General features: G+C 44.9%; 1 protein-coding gene across 9 annotated transcripts in view; it reads left to right on the forward strand.

Annotated features, from left to right (window-relative positions):
* NTM (neurotrimin) overlaps window positions 1–19555 on the forward strand; it is an 822171-nt gene that overhangs the window by 679807 nt on the left and 122809 nt on the right. For all 9 annotated transcript variants that reach the window (XM_079954575.1, XM_079954576.1, XM_079954577.1 and 6 more), the window contains exon 3: window positions 1774–2006. In XM_079954575.1, coding sequence (XP_079810701.1) covers window positions 1774–2006 — 233 coding nt within the window. The remainder of the gene's footprint in view (window positions 1–1773; window positions 2007–19555) is intronic.

The raw sequence follows: 19555 nt of genomic DNA on the forward strand, positions 1-19555 counted from the left end.
GCCTTTGCAAAGAATTATGTGTTAGGCAACATTGCATTCAGGAATGTGTAGGTGAGGATAAATTCACACTACCAAGCTGATAAATTTTCACGAGGAATTGTGTGGGTTTTTTTGTCTTAAATCACAAACTGATGTGGAAATGTGGAGAACTGAACTAAGTCTGGAAAAATGAGAAACTGAGAGGGACCGAAATTGGCAGATTCACCCACCCCTGGTTACAAGAGTATAATAAAAGCTAAAGGGACCCCTGACCATTAGGTCCAGTCGTGGCCGACTCTGGGGTTGCGGTGCTCATCTCACTTTATTGGCCGAGGGAGCCGGCGTACAGCTTCTGGGTCATGTGGCCAGCATGACTAAGAGGCTTCTGATGAACCAGAGCAGTGCACAGGAACGCTGTTTACCTTCCCCACCTGAGCAGTACCTATTTATCTACTTGCACGTTGATGTGCTTTCAAACTGTTAGGTTGGCAGGAGCAGGGACCGAGCAACAGGAGCTCACCCCGTCACGGGGATTCGAACCGCCAACCTTCTGATCAGCAAGTCCTAGGCTCTGTGGTTTAACCCACAGCGCCATCCATGTCAATACACAGTTTTAAATGCAGTCGGTCTTCAGTTTACACAACAGTTCAAATCCAGGGGTCCACATGCAAAAGCAAAAATGAATAACATGTCGATAACCCCTGAATCTCCACCCCGTTTGACCATCCCTTCCTGTCCAGGGCAGGACATACCCTCTGTCTCACTTACTGGGCTCTGAGAAGGTTGGGTGAAAGCCCTGGCATGACCTCCTCAGAGCCCTGTAAGCAAGGTGGAGGGCTCAAAAAGCTCTTTCTGCAGCAGGTTTTCTCTACTTTCCATTTATTTATTTATTAGCTGTGCATTTAAGGTTGCTATCACATAGATAAATTGCAGGTTCGCTGTACATAGTACACACACAAGTAAAATTATCCTAACCAGAACAGAACAGTATAAAGCCAATATGAAAGGTGGCTTCCACAAAACTCTCAAAGGTGCATCTTTAACATACAGAAACAGCTGTACAATGAGGTATCTGGGTGCACCTCTGTGGGGAGGAGGTTCCACAATTGGGGGGAGGGTTGTCACAGAGAAAGCCCTCTCCCAACCCACCATTCCCTGCACTTCTGAGGGTGGTGGAACAACCAAGATTGCACCCCTCCTCCCTTCTGATCTTAGCACCAGAGAGGGTTGGTGGGGATGGAGGTTTTCTTTCAGATGTTTGGAGCCTAATTTGTACAGAACAGAAAGTTCAGGGAAAAGTTGCATGAACTTTCGAAGAAGCAAGAACTGCAGAAAAATTAGTGGCGGATGCTGGCAGTGACCATGCATGGGGAAAATTAAGGGAATGGACTGGAGGCTTTGAGATGGCCAGGGAAGGGTGGGCGATCTTCCTTGAAAATGGTTTCTGGGTACCAAAGGGGCAGCTTAACAAGAACTTGAAGGTGTGTGCTTCTGAAATAATTGATATTCTTTCCTTTGGAGGAGTGCCAGAATGGATCTGAGGGTTAAGGTTAAAATTTTTAGATGGAGGAAGATGTCCAGAGTGCAGCCCTTGGATCCAAGTAAAGTGCTGACATCTCCCTCTTGGGAGAATGGAGGTGCCGGCTCTGAGAAAATGCTTCTCGCAGCAAAGCTAAAAAAAGGAGAGAAGGGAAGGGGGGAAAGGCACAGTGTCGGAAATCATATAAAACAGCCTCTCAAAAGGCCCACATGCTGGTGATGACCATCTCTGCCCCTTTCTCTTTCTGAATCCAGGTGCATTGTGGATAATCGAGTGACCCGGGTGGCCTGGCTCAACCGTAGCAGCATTCTCTATGCTGGCAATGACAAGTGGTGTTTGGATCCGCGAGTGGAGCTAATCGCCAACACCAAGACTGACTACGCCATCCGGATAAACGAGGTGGATGTGTACGATGAGGGGCCCTACACCTGCTCCGTGCAGACGGACAATCACCCCAAGACTTCGCGGGTCCATCTCATCGTGCAAGGTAGGGGCTCAGGGAAGCCTGAGGGTTTTGTGCGAAAAGTGAGTTTCTAGTCCTCATGTTCTCGAAGGTGCGAAAGCATAAAAATCATGAAGAATAATCAACCCATGTAATATCTTCACTCTCTCTCACAGAAGCCTTCATGTTTTACTTCCCTGCCCCTTAGTTTTGCTGCTCTTAATTTTGACTGTGCAAAATATAAAGTTGTTTGCCTAGTTGAAGGGCATGGTGGCTTGGATTGTGCAGGCTGAAAAAAAAAATATGAGTGTGAGAGAGGGGTGTGGGGATCTGTCCATTTTAGTTTCTTATTCTCCGCATTAACACATCAGTTGGTGATTTTTTTAAAAATAGAAATCCTTGTGAAAATCCATTAGCATTTTGGTGCGAATTTCTCCTAAGATGTACTCCTAATAGTACACAATTTTGCCTAATATATGCACATTTCTGCAAAGCAATTTCACCCATTATTATGCATTTTGATGTGTTATTTGCACTAATGCATGTGCATCTTACCCTAGGATATGCATGTTTGCTGCATTGCCAAAATCTGTTGAAGTGCAAATTTTGAAGGGCGGCTGGTTTTCAATTCACCTATTGATTCAGAAAGTGTGAATTAGGTTGGTTCGCCTTTAAATGGCAACTCAATTGTATTTCTCCCCCATCCTTGCTGGGGAGTGAAGGGGACGTGTGATGTCTGTGAATTGCTGCACTCTTAGTGCACTAGTGGGGCTTCTGGGCAAGAATTAATGTTGCGGGGGATTCTAATCCATTTGCCATCAGCCATCTCTCTAGGATTTGGCTGGAAGCCATCTTAGCATGACACAGTAGCTTGACTATTGGAATCTCATCTTGGGCTAATTTTCAAATGCTGATGGGTGTATTGATTTGGAAACAAGCTGGGTTAAGAAAGGCATTGGTCTTGTACACCAAGCCGACCTGAGCTAATCCGCTGTCGATATGTTGGGGCTGAGCGTTATTGACAGACTAATGAATAGGAGACCAAAAATAAAAAAAGAATAAATTCCAGGACTCTTTTTCTCTTCTTTTTCTTCCTCTTAAAGCAATCAAGGAAAAATAAATAGAGCTGGCGCTCGCCTCCCTTCGCCATCTCCACTGCCCATGAAACAACCCAAAATAAAAGAGAGGGATGAATTTTCTGTTTATCTTGCAAACTTTTATTACCTGTCCAGATTTCTTAAATCAAAGTCAATCACATGGAGGGGGAAAAATGTTGAAGCTGCAATCAAGCAGCTGAGGAGGTGTAATTATATTGGATCCATCCTCAAGCTGGTGCCTTGTTTCCTGACCCCAGCCCTTGATATCTTCTGGTATTTAAAATCAATCCTGCCTGTTTGCAGTGGTTGTTTTCTCTTCATTTCATCCTGTTTTCTGGAAGGAAGACATCTGGTTTCCTCAAGAAGGGAATACATAATGGCAGCTAAAGATTTGCAGCTCGCATGGGGAAGCTTTCGCTGGCTGTATTGCTTTCTGGGCAACCTTCTCTGGGATACCTGCCAGTCATGGACAGGGCCAGAGGCAAAAGTGGGTGGAGAAACTAATGTAACTGTTATTTTTGTACAGTTCGATATTTTCTGCAAAAAATCACATGCCCCTCTCTACATACCCTCCAACTTTTCTCCAGTGAAAACAGGGACATCTTATTCCATAGTAGTAGTAGTAGTAGTAGTAATTGTATTATTTATACCCCACCCATCTGACTGGGTTGCCCCAGCCACTCTGGGTGGCTTCCGACATATATAAAAACATAAGAAAACATTTTTTTAAAAAAACTTACCTATGCAGGGTTGCCTTCAGATGTCTTCTAAAGGTTGTACAGTGGTACCTCAGGTTACAGATGCTTCAGGTTACAGACTCCACTAACCAAGAAATAGTACCTCGGGTTAAGAACTTTGCTTCAGGATGAGAATAGAAATTGTGCTCCGGTGGTGCAGCAGCAGCGGGAGGACCCATTAGCTAAAGTGGTGCTTCAGGTTAAGAACAGTTTCAAGTTAAGAACAGACCTCCAGAACGAATAAAGTCCCTGTAACAAAGCTACAGGGAACTAGGCAGAGGGCCTTCTCGGTAGTGGCGCCCGCCCTGTGGAATGCCCTCCCACCAGATGTCAAAGCGATAAATAACTACCTGACATTCGGAAGACATCTTAAGGCAGCCCTGTTCAGGGAAGTTTTTAATGTGTGATATTTTAGTGTATTTTTGGTTTCTATGGAAGCCGCCCAGAGTGGCTGGGGAGGCCCAGCCAGATGGGCGGGGTACAAATAATAAATTATTATTATTATTATTATTATTATTATTATTATTATTATTAACCTGAGGTACCGTTGCATAGCTACTTATCTCCTTGGCTCAGGGGTCGCATAACTCCATACCCTCCAACATTTCTCCAATGAAAATAGGGATGTCCTAAGTAATAGCAAGACATTCTGGGACCAAATCAGAAACCAGGATGGCTTCTGTAAATCTTCTGTCCCTGGAAAATAGGGACCTACGGGGAGTCTGGTCTCTATCCTCCATCCAAGCAAGTAAGAAAAATGATCAGAGTTCAAGGACCCAAAATCTCTCAAAGATTGGGAAGGAGGCTGTGAAGAAGCACCAGGGAGTTGTGTGGCCTGGGGAGAGAGGGTGGCTAGGAAGTATCTTGAGGGCCAGATAGAGAGACTTGAAGGGTCTCATTCATGCCTCACATCTGAGGTTCTTCTGCTTTACAGGATATTGCTATGTGAAGAGATGATGTGTCCTGCTAACCTACCTGGAAGTCTCTCTTAACTGTCTTGGAAGTGAATATTTGGAATTTGGAGTATTTGCAGTTCTGCAAGTGTTTGTGGGTGTTTAAAGGCTGGTCAATGAACTGTTATCATCTCTTGAGCAGATTGAGGGAGATATGGAAGAAGGCAATAAGTTATTACTCTATGAATTAATAATAATAATAATAATAATAATAATAATAATAATGCCATGGTAGTGGCCTGTGGGCAGGTGTATGGAAGAAAGCACATGCTGCAACAGTTCACAAAGGAAAATAGGACTATGCTTGTAAAATACTCCAGGGTTCATTTCAAAAATCACCCCTAGCACATCCCCCTCCTCTTATGGATTGCTGAAGTTTTTGCTCTGTGTCTTTTTCTAAAATTGAACTTATCTTTGATCTTTTCCTCCATGGAGCTCAAGATAGCGTACATGTTTCTTCCTCCCTTTCCTCTCTTAATTCCCAGAAACACTTTGAGGTAGGTTAAGCTGAGAGGCAGTGATTGGCCCCCAAAATCACCCAGTGAGCTTCATGTCCAGGTAGGGATTTGAACTCCGGACTCCCAGATCCTCATCTGACACTCAAACTACTCCATCATCCTGGTTCTCTTGTAAATGGATGCAACATACTTTTCAGTAGTCTGTCCTGCAATCACTTCTAAATAATGGTGTTTGTTCTTTTTGGTTAAAGATATACTAGAAGAGGAACAAAATTGTCTGATAATATGCTTTCACTTTTTCCAAATATATACCTCTCCATCTGCAGTGTAGGAAATGACAGGCTGTGCACCGCATGATTCTCTAATGTCTATGAGCGGGCATTTATGGCTGAGCTGAAATTCTCTCCACCACCACCACCACTGCGCCCCCCCCCCCGCCAAATTCCACAGACCCATTTGTGAGTCTTCAAATTTGGGAGACACTCCAGCTATTTGCAGCTATGAGCTGAGTTTTTGAGAAGTGTCACAGAACTCAGCAACACTCATGCTGGCTGCTCACAGCTTGCAATCCACACTTAGAGTCTGCTCACATGGGCTAATGTCAAGCCAGATTTCCCACTGCCTGTGCTTTGCTGTGTCATTGACGTGTGTGTGTGTGTGTGTGTGTCCGTCCGTCCGTCTCTAAATGCAGAACATTACATTTATCCAGTGTTCCAGCCCATGAAGATTATTCTTAATATTGATTCCATCATTTAGTCTGTTAGATATGCCTCCTGACTTTGTGTCTTCTGCAGATTTGAGAAGCAACTACTCCACTGCAGACCTTCTTCCAGTTTGACTCAGAGCCATTAAGATGCATTTGTTGGATGTGGTTGCTCGACCATCTAACAATAGTGTTGTCCAGCCCACATTTTACCATCTTGTCAACCAAGTTGCCATGGGAGACCTGATAAAACGTAGATATATGGAGTTCCTGACTACCTGGACCATTAACTTTTCGAGGCTAAAGGTAAAGGGACCCCTGACCATTAGGTCCAGTCATGGACGACTCTGGGGTTGTGGCGCTCATCTCGCTTTACTGGCTGAGGGAGGCAGTGTACAGCTTCCAGGTCATGAGGCCAGCATGACTAAGCCACTTCTGGTGAACCAGAGCAGCACGGAAACATCGTTTACCTTCCCGCCGGAGTGGTACCTATTTATCTACTTGCACTCTGACGTGCTTTTGAATTGCTAGGTTGGCAGGAGCAGGTACCGATCAACGGGAGCTCACCCCATTGCAGGGATTCAAACCGCCAACCTTCTGATCGGCAAGCCCTAGGCTCTGTGGTTTAGACCACAGCGCCACTCGCGTCCCTTTTCCAGGCTAGTAACTGCCAAATAGGAGATAAAGTTGCCCTGGCATTATAAACACCTGCTGACATGTAGTAATCAAGGCATTGTTTTCTAGATGCCCATTTACTTACAGGTCAGGAGTGATGGAGGGGGAGAGGTGACTCAGTGTGTCTGGGCTCTTGGCAGCAGCAGCATCACTGCTGCTTACTGGGAGGTAGAGGGCAGGGAGCTCAGCACTCTGCTGGTGCACTAGTAGAAATGTGGGTTTGACTGAACCCACACACTGTCAACTTTTCCCACTCCTCCTAGTAACTAGCAGCACCACCCCTGCCAGCAATCCATTTTTAGATAGATTTTATTAAAGTCTGAAAAAGAATATAAAGATTATCAATTTTTTATCATGTATGAAAAACTAAAAAAAACTAAATAAAAACACAAATATAAAAAGAGAGAGAGAAAGGGAAAAGCAACAAGCCAGCGAAAAAGAGAACTTGCTATTCTTCATTTGTCAGCTATATGTAGAAAATTATTTAATGCACCCACTCCAAGACGATACCGAAGAAATCCACTTTATCTTCAGTCCTTAAGCCCAGATATCATCAGCTGATTTATTCCATGCAAAAAGTCTATAAGGGGTTTCCACTGCCAGCAATCCAGCTGCATGGAGGTACCCGGTCCTGACGGTTGCTCCTGACACAGATTATCTGCTTAAAAATCTCATCCAGAATTTTGCCCAGCATTGGCATCAGACTGAGAAGCTTGTCATTGCCCAAATCTGCCTTTTGCCCTCTTCTAAAAACTGGGGCAAAATTCCCATCTGTAGTTGTCTGCCATCTCACCCATTTTCCAAGAATTCTCAAAGATTGCAGTCAGTGGCTTTGAAACATCTGAAGGATGATTCAGCACCCCACAGAATCATAGAATCACAGAATTGTAGAGTTGGGACCCCAAGGATCATCTAGTCCAACCCCCTGCATTGCAGGAATCTCAGCTAAAGCATCCATGACAGATGGCCATCCATGATGTAATTCACCTGGTTTTGGAGAGTTGAGGCTGTGGCCAGCTCCCACCCATTTCTTCATCCAACCAGCCCATGTCTTTTTCAAGGCTTTGTTCACCTTCTACAAACTCATTTTGATCATTGAAATGCTTTTTCATCTCTGCATTGCCTCTTGCCTTTTTATTTTATTTTATTTGTTAGGGGTGGGCAAAGTGCTGAGGTTAACCACCTGTCTGTATGGAATTGACTTCCAGCATAATATGTGGAGCCATTGAAGGCAAATTATGGGCCCAGGTGGCCACACACCTAAAGCAAAAGGCAGAAAGGTAATAGGGATCTATTCCACAGAGCTCTCCATAGCATCCTTCCCTCAGGGATAGGAAAGGGCCTTTGGGCAAATTCCTGCAAGTGAGATAATGAGGGGGACCCTCAACAAGCAATTAAATTCTGCCCTGGGGCTTGCAGCATTTCCTCTGGGGATGAGGCTCCAAGGACAGGGAGTTCTTCCCCTGTATATGTATCCATCCTATTTTCTTTAGAGTTCCAGTGATGGCAGGACTGATAGAAATTCTGCCCACGTAGCTGGGTGAACATGTCACATGATTATACCCTTTCAACTTTCATAAGACACTAAGGCAGCAATCCTGTATCCAGTTACCTTGGGGCACAGGTAGAAGGAAGTTTTTGTCTCTTTCTGGTCCATGTCAGTTTTGCATGTGTCTATCCACAAGTCTTATCTGCCCTGTTCCACACTAATCTGTGATTATTATTATTATTTATTCCTGCAATAATTTGTACCAAGGAGTACCAAGAATAAAAGGCTCTATATTACATCAATAAAATTATTTCCAGCCAGTTAGCTGTTACTTATCCCAAATGTCTTGAGACCAAATTTCATCACATGGCATGATTCATGAAAATGTTGGGGAAATTATAGCACAAAGATTCCCCCAGCTTTCTGGATTATTGAGGGTTTCTAAAAGGAATTAACATGGAAATGAGCACTAAACTACCGTATTTATCACTCTAAAAGATTCCACCTAAACATTAGGAAGAACTTCCTGACAGTAAGAGCTGTTCGACAGTGGAATTTGCTGCCAAGGTGTGTGGTGGAGTCTCCTTCTTTGGAGGTCTTTAAGCAGAGGCTTGACAACCATATGTCAGGAGTGCTCTGATGGTGTTTCCTGCTTGGCAGGGGGTTGGACTCGATGGCCCTTGTGGTCTCTTCCAACTCTATGATTCTATGATTCTATAAGACGCACCAGACCACAAGACGCACCTAGTTTTTGGAGGAGGAAAACAAGAAAAAACATATTCTGAATCTCAGAAGCCAGAACAGCAAGAGGGATCGCTGCGCAGTGAAAGCAGCAATCCCTCTTGCTGTTCTGGCTTCTGGGATAGCTGCGCAGCCTGAATTCACTCCATAAGACGCGCACACATTTTCCCTTACTTTTTGGGAGGGAAAAACTGAGTCTTATAGAGCAAAAAATACGGTAGATTCTGCTGGATTTCCAGAAGTAGCTTTAAAATCTTATGAAAGATCACATAAAATGCAGAAATTATCAGGTATGGAAATGTTGGGGAAATGGAACAAAATGCTGTCTGAACACAGCCTTAATATTCTAGCATCCAAGGACCCCAGCCCACCTCTCACCTGGGCTAGTGCAGACCCTGGCTGTCATCCAAAGGGCCCTGGTGCCCTCCATTATCAGGGGCACCAGCAGCCAATAACCACCATTCCATATTCACCCATCAAACAACATGCATTCATCCAGGCTTGGGGCATAAGCAAGGTCTCAGGGGGTGGTACCTTCCCCACATTGGTGACCCTCAAAGCACCCCCCTCCCATGCTGGCACACTCTGCCTTTTAGGTTGTTCCATTTCAGGGATAGCAACTGGCTATGCCCTGCAGCCATTGGCTGTGCTTCATGTGTGATGTCACAGAATATTTACAACAACCCCATGATATTGCATCAGTAATATACGTAAGTCTGAAAGAGTGGAACTTTTGTAAAGGGTGTGGAGGTCAATTTGTCTTGCAAAAGTGTCACACAGAACCTAAGTACGGGTGAAGTAGTACTTTTTTGACAGGAAGGAGGAGTGAGCAGCCAAGGAATTTTTGGAGGGGGGAAAAGTTAGGGAGGGAGAAAGGGAGTTGTATAGAGAACCAATGGGGCACAAATGCTATTGAGATAGACAAATAGGATCTCCAACAAAACAAACTGCTTGGAGCAGTGATTGTTGTTTAAGTGGATTCAATGAACCAATCGATTCAAATTACAGTCAAGGAAATTCCGAATTTTATAAGAGTAAGAGCTGTTTGACATTGGAATGGACTACCTTGGAAGGTGGGTGAGCTCTCCTTTGTTGGAGATTTTTAAACTGACATTGGATGACCACCTGTCAGGGATGTTTTAGCTGTCATTCCTACATTGCAACCAGTTGGGCTAGATGACCCTTGGAGTCCCTTCCAGCCCTACAATCCTATGATGATTGGCTCCTCCTTGACTTGCACATTTGCTTATTGACAGTTTGCCTGTGTTGGCATCCTTAGACCCGATCCTGCTTCCCTGATGCAGCTGAGACAACCAATGCCCAGAAAGCAGAGAATAAGCAAAATACAGAGTCCCCCCAAATCCACCAAAGTTACTGGATTCTGAGCTTGAAAAAGGCATACGCGCTCCTCTTGGGTAGTTTCCCCACACCCTCCACCTGCAGAATGTTTAGGATGCATGGAAGGCTGTTCCCAGGGTCAATAGAATAGAAACAAAAGGAGACACGATTGTATTTGTATTTGTAATGCTCCCCAACACATTCTCTGTGCCTTGTGAGATGCATTAAAGGAAGTCCGCCTTATCTCAGGGCTGGAAATGGACTTTGTGAAGGACTCTGGGCACCCGCTGGAGTTTAATCTCACTTAGACACGTGAATTTGCATGATAGAAAATTGTGGAATTCTAGCATGAGATGCTGGTAAGAGGAGGGGTGCATAAAAAAAGGAGAAAAGAATCTGGGAGGATATTTGTGCTTTCTGGCTTCTTATCGGTTTCCCTGGCCCTGACCCTATCTGGATCTTTCCTTTGTGGCCGAGGAAACTAATCACCCCGCCCCTTTTGTTTGCTCCAAATGAGTTTTCCCACTCCTTCTGTGCCCTGAGTTAATCTCTAAATCCTGGCCATTGTTTGATAGTTAATTACCTGTCTGCTTTGGTGGCACAACTGTGCCGCTCAGGTGAAGAGACAAAACTCTAAAATCTTAGCCACTTGCTGAAATAGGATGAAGCAGAAGCAAGCGAGAGGCAGGCTCCATCTTGCGTGCAGCGCAGCAGACACAGCTGCTGAAGGGTATAGTTAGTTGCACATCTCTGAGGGGCTTCCCCTGGCATGGTGTGTGCTCTGTAGGTATTTCAGATTTCTTGTGGTGCACACGATGAGTCAATTTCTCTTTTCGTTACCTCTGTTAATTTTAAATATATATTCTCATTTCGTAACATTTGTGATGCTTTGCTCCTGTGGGATCATCATGTGGCACATGGGTGTAGGAGGTCCTGAGTTCAAATCCCTGTATCTCCAGTGAAAAAGTAGGCAATACTGTCTTGAAAGGACCAACGGTGTAACTTGGCTGAAAGCAGCATCATACTCACGCGACAGAATTGGGTAGGGGGTTGGACTGTATTGCTTCAGACTACTCACTCTTCCCACAAAATGCAAAATTTTCAAACCATGGTTTTGAAGGAATGTGCTGCTTGGGGAAGCTTTACCCCAAAGAGTCTCACCTCCCACCTACGGAGTGCATTTTCAGCACCAGGTAAAGATAATAATTTTTTTTTAACCTGGTGCTTTTAACGTCAGCATTATGCTGTTTTTAAATGTGGTTGTATGAATTTGTGGAACTTGTTGGGCTTTGTGGCTTGCTATGGTTTTTGGATTTCCTCTCTGATTTAAGGTGATGGTTTTGGCATTTTGGAAGATTTTAAGTTATTGGGTTTGGGTTTTTTTTAAAAAAAAATAATTTGGCAGCCCTCAGAATTCCTTTGATGCTCTGCCTAAGTAGGAATCTTCAATTTGCCATGAATTCTGCTGAGGCAGTTGGATATTTATTTAATTATTTGCAGAAATAATTGTCTTCCCTCTCCTCACTTTGCATCTTTGAATCCACTATCTGTTGTAAAAGCCAAGTGCCTTCATCTGATGGCTGCTTGTGCACTTCCAAGAGAGATTCGGTATCAGCTGTCTAAGTCAGTTTTCTGAATGACTTCCCACAGATGTCCCCATGTTGAGCAGTGCCACCTTCACCTGCTGCCTCCCATCTTTTCAGCTTAACCTATGTAATTTCTGGGTCCCTGGCAGTTGCTGACTTCATCCTTCTGTCTTTGTGAGCCCCTGCTGCTGTTCCTGCTATTTGAAGCCCCCTCTGTGTCTCTCTACAAAGCTGGGGAGAGGGAGGGAGGGCAAAAAAATTGCATCCATTGAACAGGAGATGCTGCAAGCAGCTCTCCCTGAAAGCATGACAGAAGCCAAAGGGGAAATAAGTATCTGTCACATATGGGGTCTTTTATTATGTCTTTGAATATCCATTGCTGGAAACCACAGGAGTGGAGAGCGCTCTTGTGCTCAGGTCTGGCTAGCAGTTTTCCCACAGACATCTGGTTGGCCACTGTGAGGATAGGAGGCTCGACTAGATGGGTGATCGGCCTGTTCCAGAAAGCAATTCTTACATTATTATTTTGCCTGGTCTGCTTTCCTGCCCCATGTCTTCTTGCCCTTAACTCTCCCCAACCTCCATTCATCTGCAATTTCTGTTTCCAACTTGCACCCTAACAAGTACCTCCATTCTGTGGAGTGGCTAGGACTCTTCCAAGCTTCATGCTTGACCATAGGGCATAAGGTAAAGGTAAAGGGACCCCTGACCATTAGGTCCAGTCGTGACCGACTCTGGGGTTGCGGTGCTCATCTCGCTTTATTGGCCGAGGGAGCCAGCGTACAGCTTCCGGGTCATGTGGCCAGCATGACTAAGCCACTTCTGGCAAACCAGAGCAGCACACAGAAACGCTGTTTACCTTCCTGCCAGAACCGTACCTATTTATCTACTTGCACTTTGATGTGCTTTCGAACTGCTAGGTTGGCAGGAGCAGGGACTGAGCAACAGAAGCTCACCCCGTTGTGGGGATTCGAACTGCCAACCTTCTGATCGGCAAGTCCTAGGCTCTGTGGTTTAACCCACAGAGCCACCTGCGTCCTTATCCTTTTCATAGTACCACATTAACCCCCCCCCCCCAAAAAAAGAAGCAACAGGATCACCCAAAGCATAGGCTGCTGGATCAGGCTAAAGGCCCCATCCTTTTCTTACCATGCCCAAGCAGATGCCTCTGGTAATCCCACAAGCTGGCCCCATGCTCTCCCTACTTGTGACTCCCAACAACTGGTAATTACAGGCATGGAGACAGAACAAAGTGACTAGTAGCCATTGATGCCCTTATTTTTCCATGAATGTGTCTAATTGTCTTTTTAAACCATCCAAATTGGTGGCCATCACTGCCCCTTGTGGGAGTGAGTTCCAGAGTTTAACTATACACTGAACAAATCATTGAACTGTAGTCTGCAGTACAGGAATCTCAGCTGAAGTCCAAATGAAAAGTAGTGCTTTATTTTCCCTGTTCTGAATCTTCCATCAAAACAATTTTTGGGTGCTCTCTTCTTGTAAGCTGTTAGGTATGCGTTCAAACCACCCACTGCACATAACATACATTGATGCTGGTGCTGCCACATTTGAGAATCTCCCTGGAGACTAAACTGCTACCTTTCATTTAAGCAGTCTTCTCCTGCAGTAGCAGGACAGAGCGCATCCTGAGGGTGTGCCTCTTTTGATAACGCTGCCTCTGTTGGATTTGCACATCTCACTTCTTAGTAGAGTATAAGCTGTTGTTCTGTTCATTCTTTCATCTTAACGGGTTTGTGGTATGTGTCTGGCTGTGCAACTCCAAGATATGTGTCATGTGCTGTGAAAGGCAAGCTAGTGGAAGGGGTCAGGGGGAAAGGTCAGCATCAGCCCTCATGAACCATGTGCCACTCTAAATGGCTACTCCTTCAGCACTGAGGTATATTAACAACAACAACAAATAAATAAATAAATAAATAAATAAATAAATAAATAAATAAATATTTATATCCTGCCCCAGCCACTCTGGGCAGCTTCCAACACATAAAGGTAAAGGTAAAGGTACCCCTGCCCGTACGGGCCAGTCTTGACAGACTCTAGGGTTGTGCACCCATCTCACTTAAGAGGCCGGGAGCCAGCGCTGTCCGCAGACACTTCCGGGTCACGTTGCCAGCGTGACGAAGCTGCTCCGGCGAACCGGCACCAGAGCAGCACACGGAACATCGTTTACCTTCCCGCTAGAAAGCGGTACCTATTTATCTACTTGCACTTAATTGTGCTTTCGAACTGCTAGGTGGGCAGGAGCTGGGACTGAGCAACGGGAGCTCACCCCGCCGCAGGGATTCGAACCGCCGACCATGCGATCGGCAAGTCCTAGGCGCTGAGGTTTTACCCACAGCGCCACCCGCGTTCCAACACATAAAAACATAATAAAAACATCAAACATTTAAAATTTCCCATTACAAGACTGCCTTCAGATGTCGTCTAAAAGCTATGTAGTTCTTTATCTCCTTGACATCTGATGGGACGGTGCCACTGCCAAGAAGGCCCTCTGCCTGGTTCCTGGTAACTTAACTTCTCATGGTAAGGGAAGTACCAGAAGGCCCTTGGAGCTGGACCTCAGAGATCAAGTGATCACTGTCATCCCCCCACGCCATCCACTGCTGAAGAACTGGTTGTGACACATAGAATGACATCAAATGGGACATCCATGTCATGATATTCTTGTTAAATTCCTGATGAAATTGCATGACCCAGTTGTTACTTCCTGTGTTCATCCTACATGGTAGAATTTCTTCCTGATCAATTTTAAGACTAACTAAGGATCTTCAACAGAAAAAGATCTGCAAGAGAGCCAGGGAGTGGTGGTGTAAGTTTTGCAATTAAAATTCCTTTGCATTTTTTGCTAAGATTTGCCTAAGTGGTATGGCACCAGCCCAGCACTGGGTGGTCAGACATCACAGGCAGCCTTCAATGTTGACCCTCCATTTCACACACACAAACACACACCCCACAGCCAAGTCACTTTTACACTCTGGCAATCAACATCTGTGCATTGGCGATAATAATCTTGGCCCGACTCGCAGCAGGTTTAATTATCTAATATCTGCAAAGTGCTTTGAAAATGGAAAGTGCTAAGTGTTATTATTAATTAGCAATTACCTAGCCTGAGGTTGGGGAAGGGAAGAGACAGAAAGTACAGAAAGCTGGGGTGGCAATGGCCGTTCTGTGGTGTTCCTGGCCTGGAATACTGATAAGACATGTGTGTGTGTGTGTGTGTGTGTGTGAGAGAGAGAGAGAGAGAGAGAGAGAGAGATTATATACAGGGTTTATTACACTGCTTATGGCTGACAAGAGATGGCTGTGACAAGATACACAAAGCAGTGTCACTAGAAGATCCTGCCAAATCAGGCCAATGGCCACCCAGATGTCCAACTGGGAAGCCTGCAACCAGGACCCAGCACAGGAGTCCCTCCTGCAGTTCCCAGCATTGAGAAGCATTGCTGACCCCAACTGTGGAGGCAAAATATAGTCAGTTTGTCCAGTCCTCCCTTAAAGCCACACAGGTTGATGGCCATCACTACATTCTGTGAGAGCCGTTGGACAGTGGAATGGTCTCCCTCGGGAAGCTGTGGACTCTCCTTCCTTGGAGGTTTTTAAGGAGAGGTTGGGTGGCCATCTGCCATGGATGCTTTAGCTGAGATTTCTGCATTGGATTACATGACCCTCAGGGTCCCTTCCAACTCTACAATTCTATGATTCTAAATTCCATCATTTGAGATGTAGGGTGTTATCAGTCGCGTAGCATGGGTTATCAGCACCCGGGGCAAGGCAAGTAATTTGTGCCCCCTAACCCGTGGATTTGCGCCCCCTAACCCGTGGATTTCCCTAACCCCCAGATGTTGCGCCCGGTGCGGCTGCCCCCCCTGCACCCCCCACGCTACGCCACTGGGTGTTATACAAATTTAATACATATAAACATGTGATGTGTGAAGAAGTACTATGTTTTATCTGCCCTAAATCTCCCAACATTACAAGCAAGGGGATATTTTGTCCAGCTGTGTTGAACCAAAGATGAAATGTTCTGGCAGGCCTGCAAGCGCCATCTTTTCCCAAAACTAATTGGAAGTTTTTACAAGAATGAACTCATATACGTTTATATTCACTTGCTCTGATATATGCTAATTGACTTGCTTTGATGCTGCACTTATCTGTGGACCTTGGGATGCTGGTCTCTTGGCCCAGAGTGGGGAGCTATCTGTAAGCTTTGAATTGATGAACTGGTGAACTGATGGGAGTCTGGCCCAACTGATTTATGCTGCTCTGTGTATAAAGAATGTGCAAGTGTTTGCTCGTCATGACGACCTCTCCCTGTTGTAGTGTCCATGCCATGTCTGTAACAGCAGTGGGATCCAGCAGGATAACTTACTGTAAGTTTGCTCCTCCTTATAATAAAGCTATAGATTGATCACTCCAGTGTTTAGACATCCTTCTTTGGTATCTCTACACCAAACCACTCCCAGAAGCCCACCTTTGGGTCAGTGGATTGGGATGCCTTCTCCAACTTCCTTTCTCTCTCTCTGCAACAATCACACACCTCAATAACTCAGATACTATTTTGCAAAATAATGTTTTTTAATATACTTGTGCAATATTACTATATAATATGGATGGTTATTATCTTGATTATTAGAATGAATGTATGTATGTGTGTGGGGGGGTGAAACTTCTTTCACAGTGTCCCTATTTTCCAGGGAAGTCCCTGATTTAGAGATGCCATCCCGGTTTCTGATTTGATCCTGGAATGTCCCACTTTTCCTTAGGAAATGCCCCCATTTTCATCAGAGGAATGTTGGAGGGAATGCTTTCAGCGAGATTGCACCATTCCAACATGGAAGTCCTCCTGGGCACTGTGATAGATGGAGGGATGCATCGGTGTGCTTGGACCTGCCCTGCGTCATGTGCCCTGCATCAATGCAGCTTGAGTAATATCAGTTTTAAAACACGACTGCGCTGAATCAGTGCTGAAGCCAGAGGAATGACTTGCTGCATAAAATCGCAAGCCTCCATCTCACTTGAGCTGTAGAAGAAGCTCACTTAATCATAAACTACTGAATTTCCCCCTTGTGCTTGCATAATACAGTTTGTCACACATAACAAACCAGTGGGATGGAGGAGACTTTGGCAGCAAAGGGTAATGGTGCTGCTGCCAGTGCTGAGTCACATCCGTTCTCCTTGTCAAATGCAGTTTGCAGCAGCCTCCAGGGGAGGGAGTTGTTGCTGCTGCTAATCTCTCACCAGCATCTAGGTTTTTTTCCCTCTGTGTGTGTTTGTATATATATTGCTCTCCTTTATTAAACGTCACTGGCCGGTATTTGCTGATTTTCTTCTTCAATCATAGCCAGAGCATGAGGTGAGGCACAGCATCAAAAAACGGCTTGGAGCTTGGTGGTAGAGCAAATGGTGACATGCAAAAAGTCCTCACATCTCCATTTATTTTTATTGTTAACAAAGGAGTCACAGGTAACATGGCTGGGAGAGACCTGCCTAATACTTAGGAGAGCTAATGCTACTCATAGCTGATAATGGTGAGCTAGATGAGTCAAAAAGGGTGGATTAATAGAGTTTCCAAAAGTTTGTGATGATGCATCAGAGCCTCGGGCAGCTCCTTAAGGTTTGCTAAGTGAGGCCAGCCCTGTCATGCAACAGGGTGAATCAGATTGCTTCAGGTGCCCTGGCGATGGAGAATAGATTACTGTATTATGTTCTGTGTGGGGCTGCCTGTGAAGCTGCAGCTTGTGCAGAGTGCCATGGTTAGGTTGCTAGGTGCAGCTCCCTACCACAAAGAAATCATAACCCTTTTTAAAGGCATTGCACTGAATGCCAATTGGCTACTGGGCCAAGACAGTTCAAATCGGGGAGACCTTTCTGTTGTGGCCACCACCTCTCAGAGGGAAAAGGGACAGCAACAGAAACAGAGCTATGCCTCCATCTCAGAGTGCTTGTGCCTTGAGAATGATGCTAGTGAACTGGCAACAAACATTCCAGATCAACACATGCCTAAGGCAAATAAGGAGTTCCAGACCTAGCTTGTTTGAGACACAGTGCAGTCTGAGTTGGATAACTGACCCATGGAGAGCTTGGTAGGCATCAGATCCTGCTGAGTAGACTGGATGGCCATTGCTATTCCTCCAGTTCTATGACTCCTGACCACTGACTGCCCCAGTCTTCTGACATTTCCTGCTATAAGGACATACAAAGAGCCCTGTTGGATCAGGTCAAAGGCTCATCAAGTCCAGCATCCACATCTCACAGTGTTCAACCAGATGCCTGTGGGAAGCCAGCAAGCAGGACCTGAGAACCACAACACCTCTCCCCACTTGAAGTTACCAATCTAAAGCACCTCTGCCTGGTTGGTGCTGGCTATCAAAGCAGCCCTGCCATTGCCTTCTGATCCTGACCTGCTGTTTCACTCATGGGACTCTCCTAGGCACCCATCATTACTGATTACAGTGTCCAGAAGCTTTCTATAAAAGAAGCTCTGTGATTGCAATTCTCTGCCTGTTCTTTAATTTAAAAAGATCTCTGGATACCCAAAATTGGAATCAATGAGACCCAAATTCCTGCTGTGTGCCAGCCCTTCAGGACTGTCTGGTATCGGATCTGTGCTGCCAACTCTGTCTCCTCTGGGAGCTACATGTTTGAAAATGGTGCACCAGCCTCATCTGCCGTTCAATGTTTTTCTCCATCATTTGCTTTATTAAATATTGATTTTCTGTTGCATTATTAAACCTTAAGTCTTGAGCATAAATCTAATCTTTTATTTTAATCCTTCTCTTCTTTTCCCGTCCCTCTTGCCCTTACTGGTCTTTAGATGTGCTTTCCCCATGCTTTTCCCCTGTTGGGTTCTTAGGTGGCAGGAAGGGAAGATGCTCTTTCACAAAGCAGGATCTTCAGTGGAAGTTGCCACATCAGTAACTGCTACATCATCTCCATCCATTGTGGGGGAATATATTATTCATAATAACAGCAGGAAGTTTACCGAGCAAATAAAATTCCCCAGCTAGCTTAAGGCCAAGCTACCCATAACACCGAATTCACATATAGCTCCCTCTTCATTTCAGTGTATTTTGGAGATAGGTTTGGCCCCAGACTGAGGCAACTTTCTCAGCAACAGATGCTGGGAAGGGGGGGGCAGCATTCTCCTCTTAGTGAAGGACAGAGTTGTGTGTGTCACAGTTAGTCAGTTTCTGCATGTAGAAGCACCATCAGTCTCCTCAGGCAGCAAAATGTCTTGGATCAGCTCTGTTTGGAGAGCACAAAATTCACCCTTTCCTTGAAAAATCTTACCCTTTATCCATATCTTGTTTTCTGGATGTATGTTCACTTCACAAATTAATTTGTTATGCCTTTGCAGACTACTCTGAAATGACAATTGGACCAAAACAGAATTGCTGCCAAATGGTTTACTAGAACAGGCTGAACATAACATGTTTCATCAAACCATTGGCTGCCAGTCCATTTCCAAGCATCATCATAATTATTATTATTATTATTATTATTATTATTATTATTATTATTATTATTATAAAAAACACTGTTGGTTTTAATTCAGGCTTGGCAGAAGGTGTGGCCTAGTCAACACTTTTGGAAGGCTGGGGTGAATACCACCCCCTAAAGATCAGAGGGGTGTATCTGAACATCTCACTGTGTGTGTACTGTGCTTACTAATGCTTACAGTTTACAAGGTGTTGGGTGTTCTCTCTTTCGTTTAATACACCAAAGTGGTGTATTAATACAATGCAAGTGGTCTGTTGTAGTGGTTAGACAGTCAGAATGAAACCTGGAAGGCCAGAGTT

The sequence above is a fragment of the Podarcis cretensis genome (genome assembly GCF_951804945.1).
Source record: "Podarcis cretensis genome assembly, chromosome: 15".
In the NCBI taxonomy this organism is placed as follows: Eukaryota; Metazoa; Chordata; class Lepidosauria; order Squamata; family Lacertidae; genus Podarcis; species Podarcis cretensis.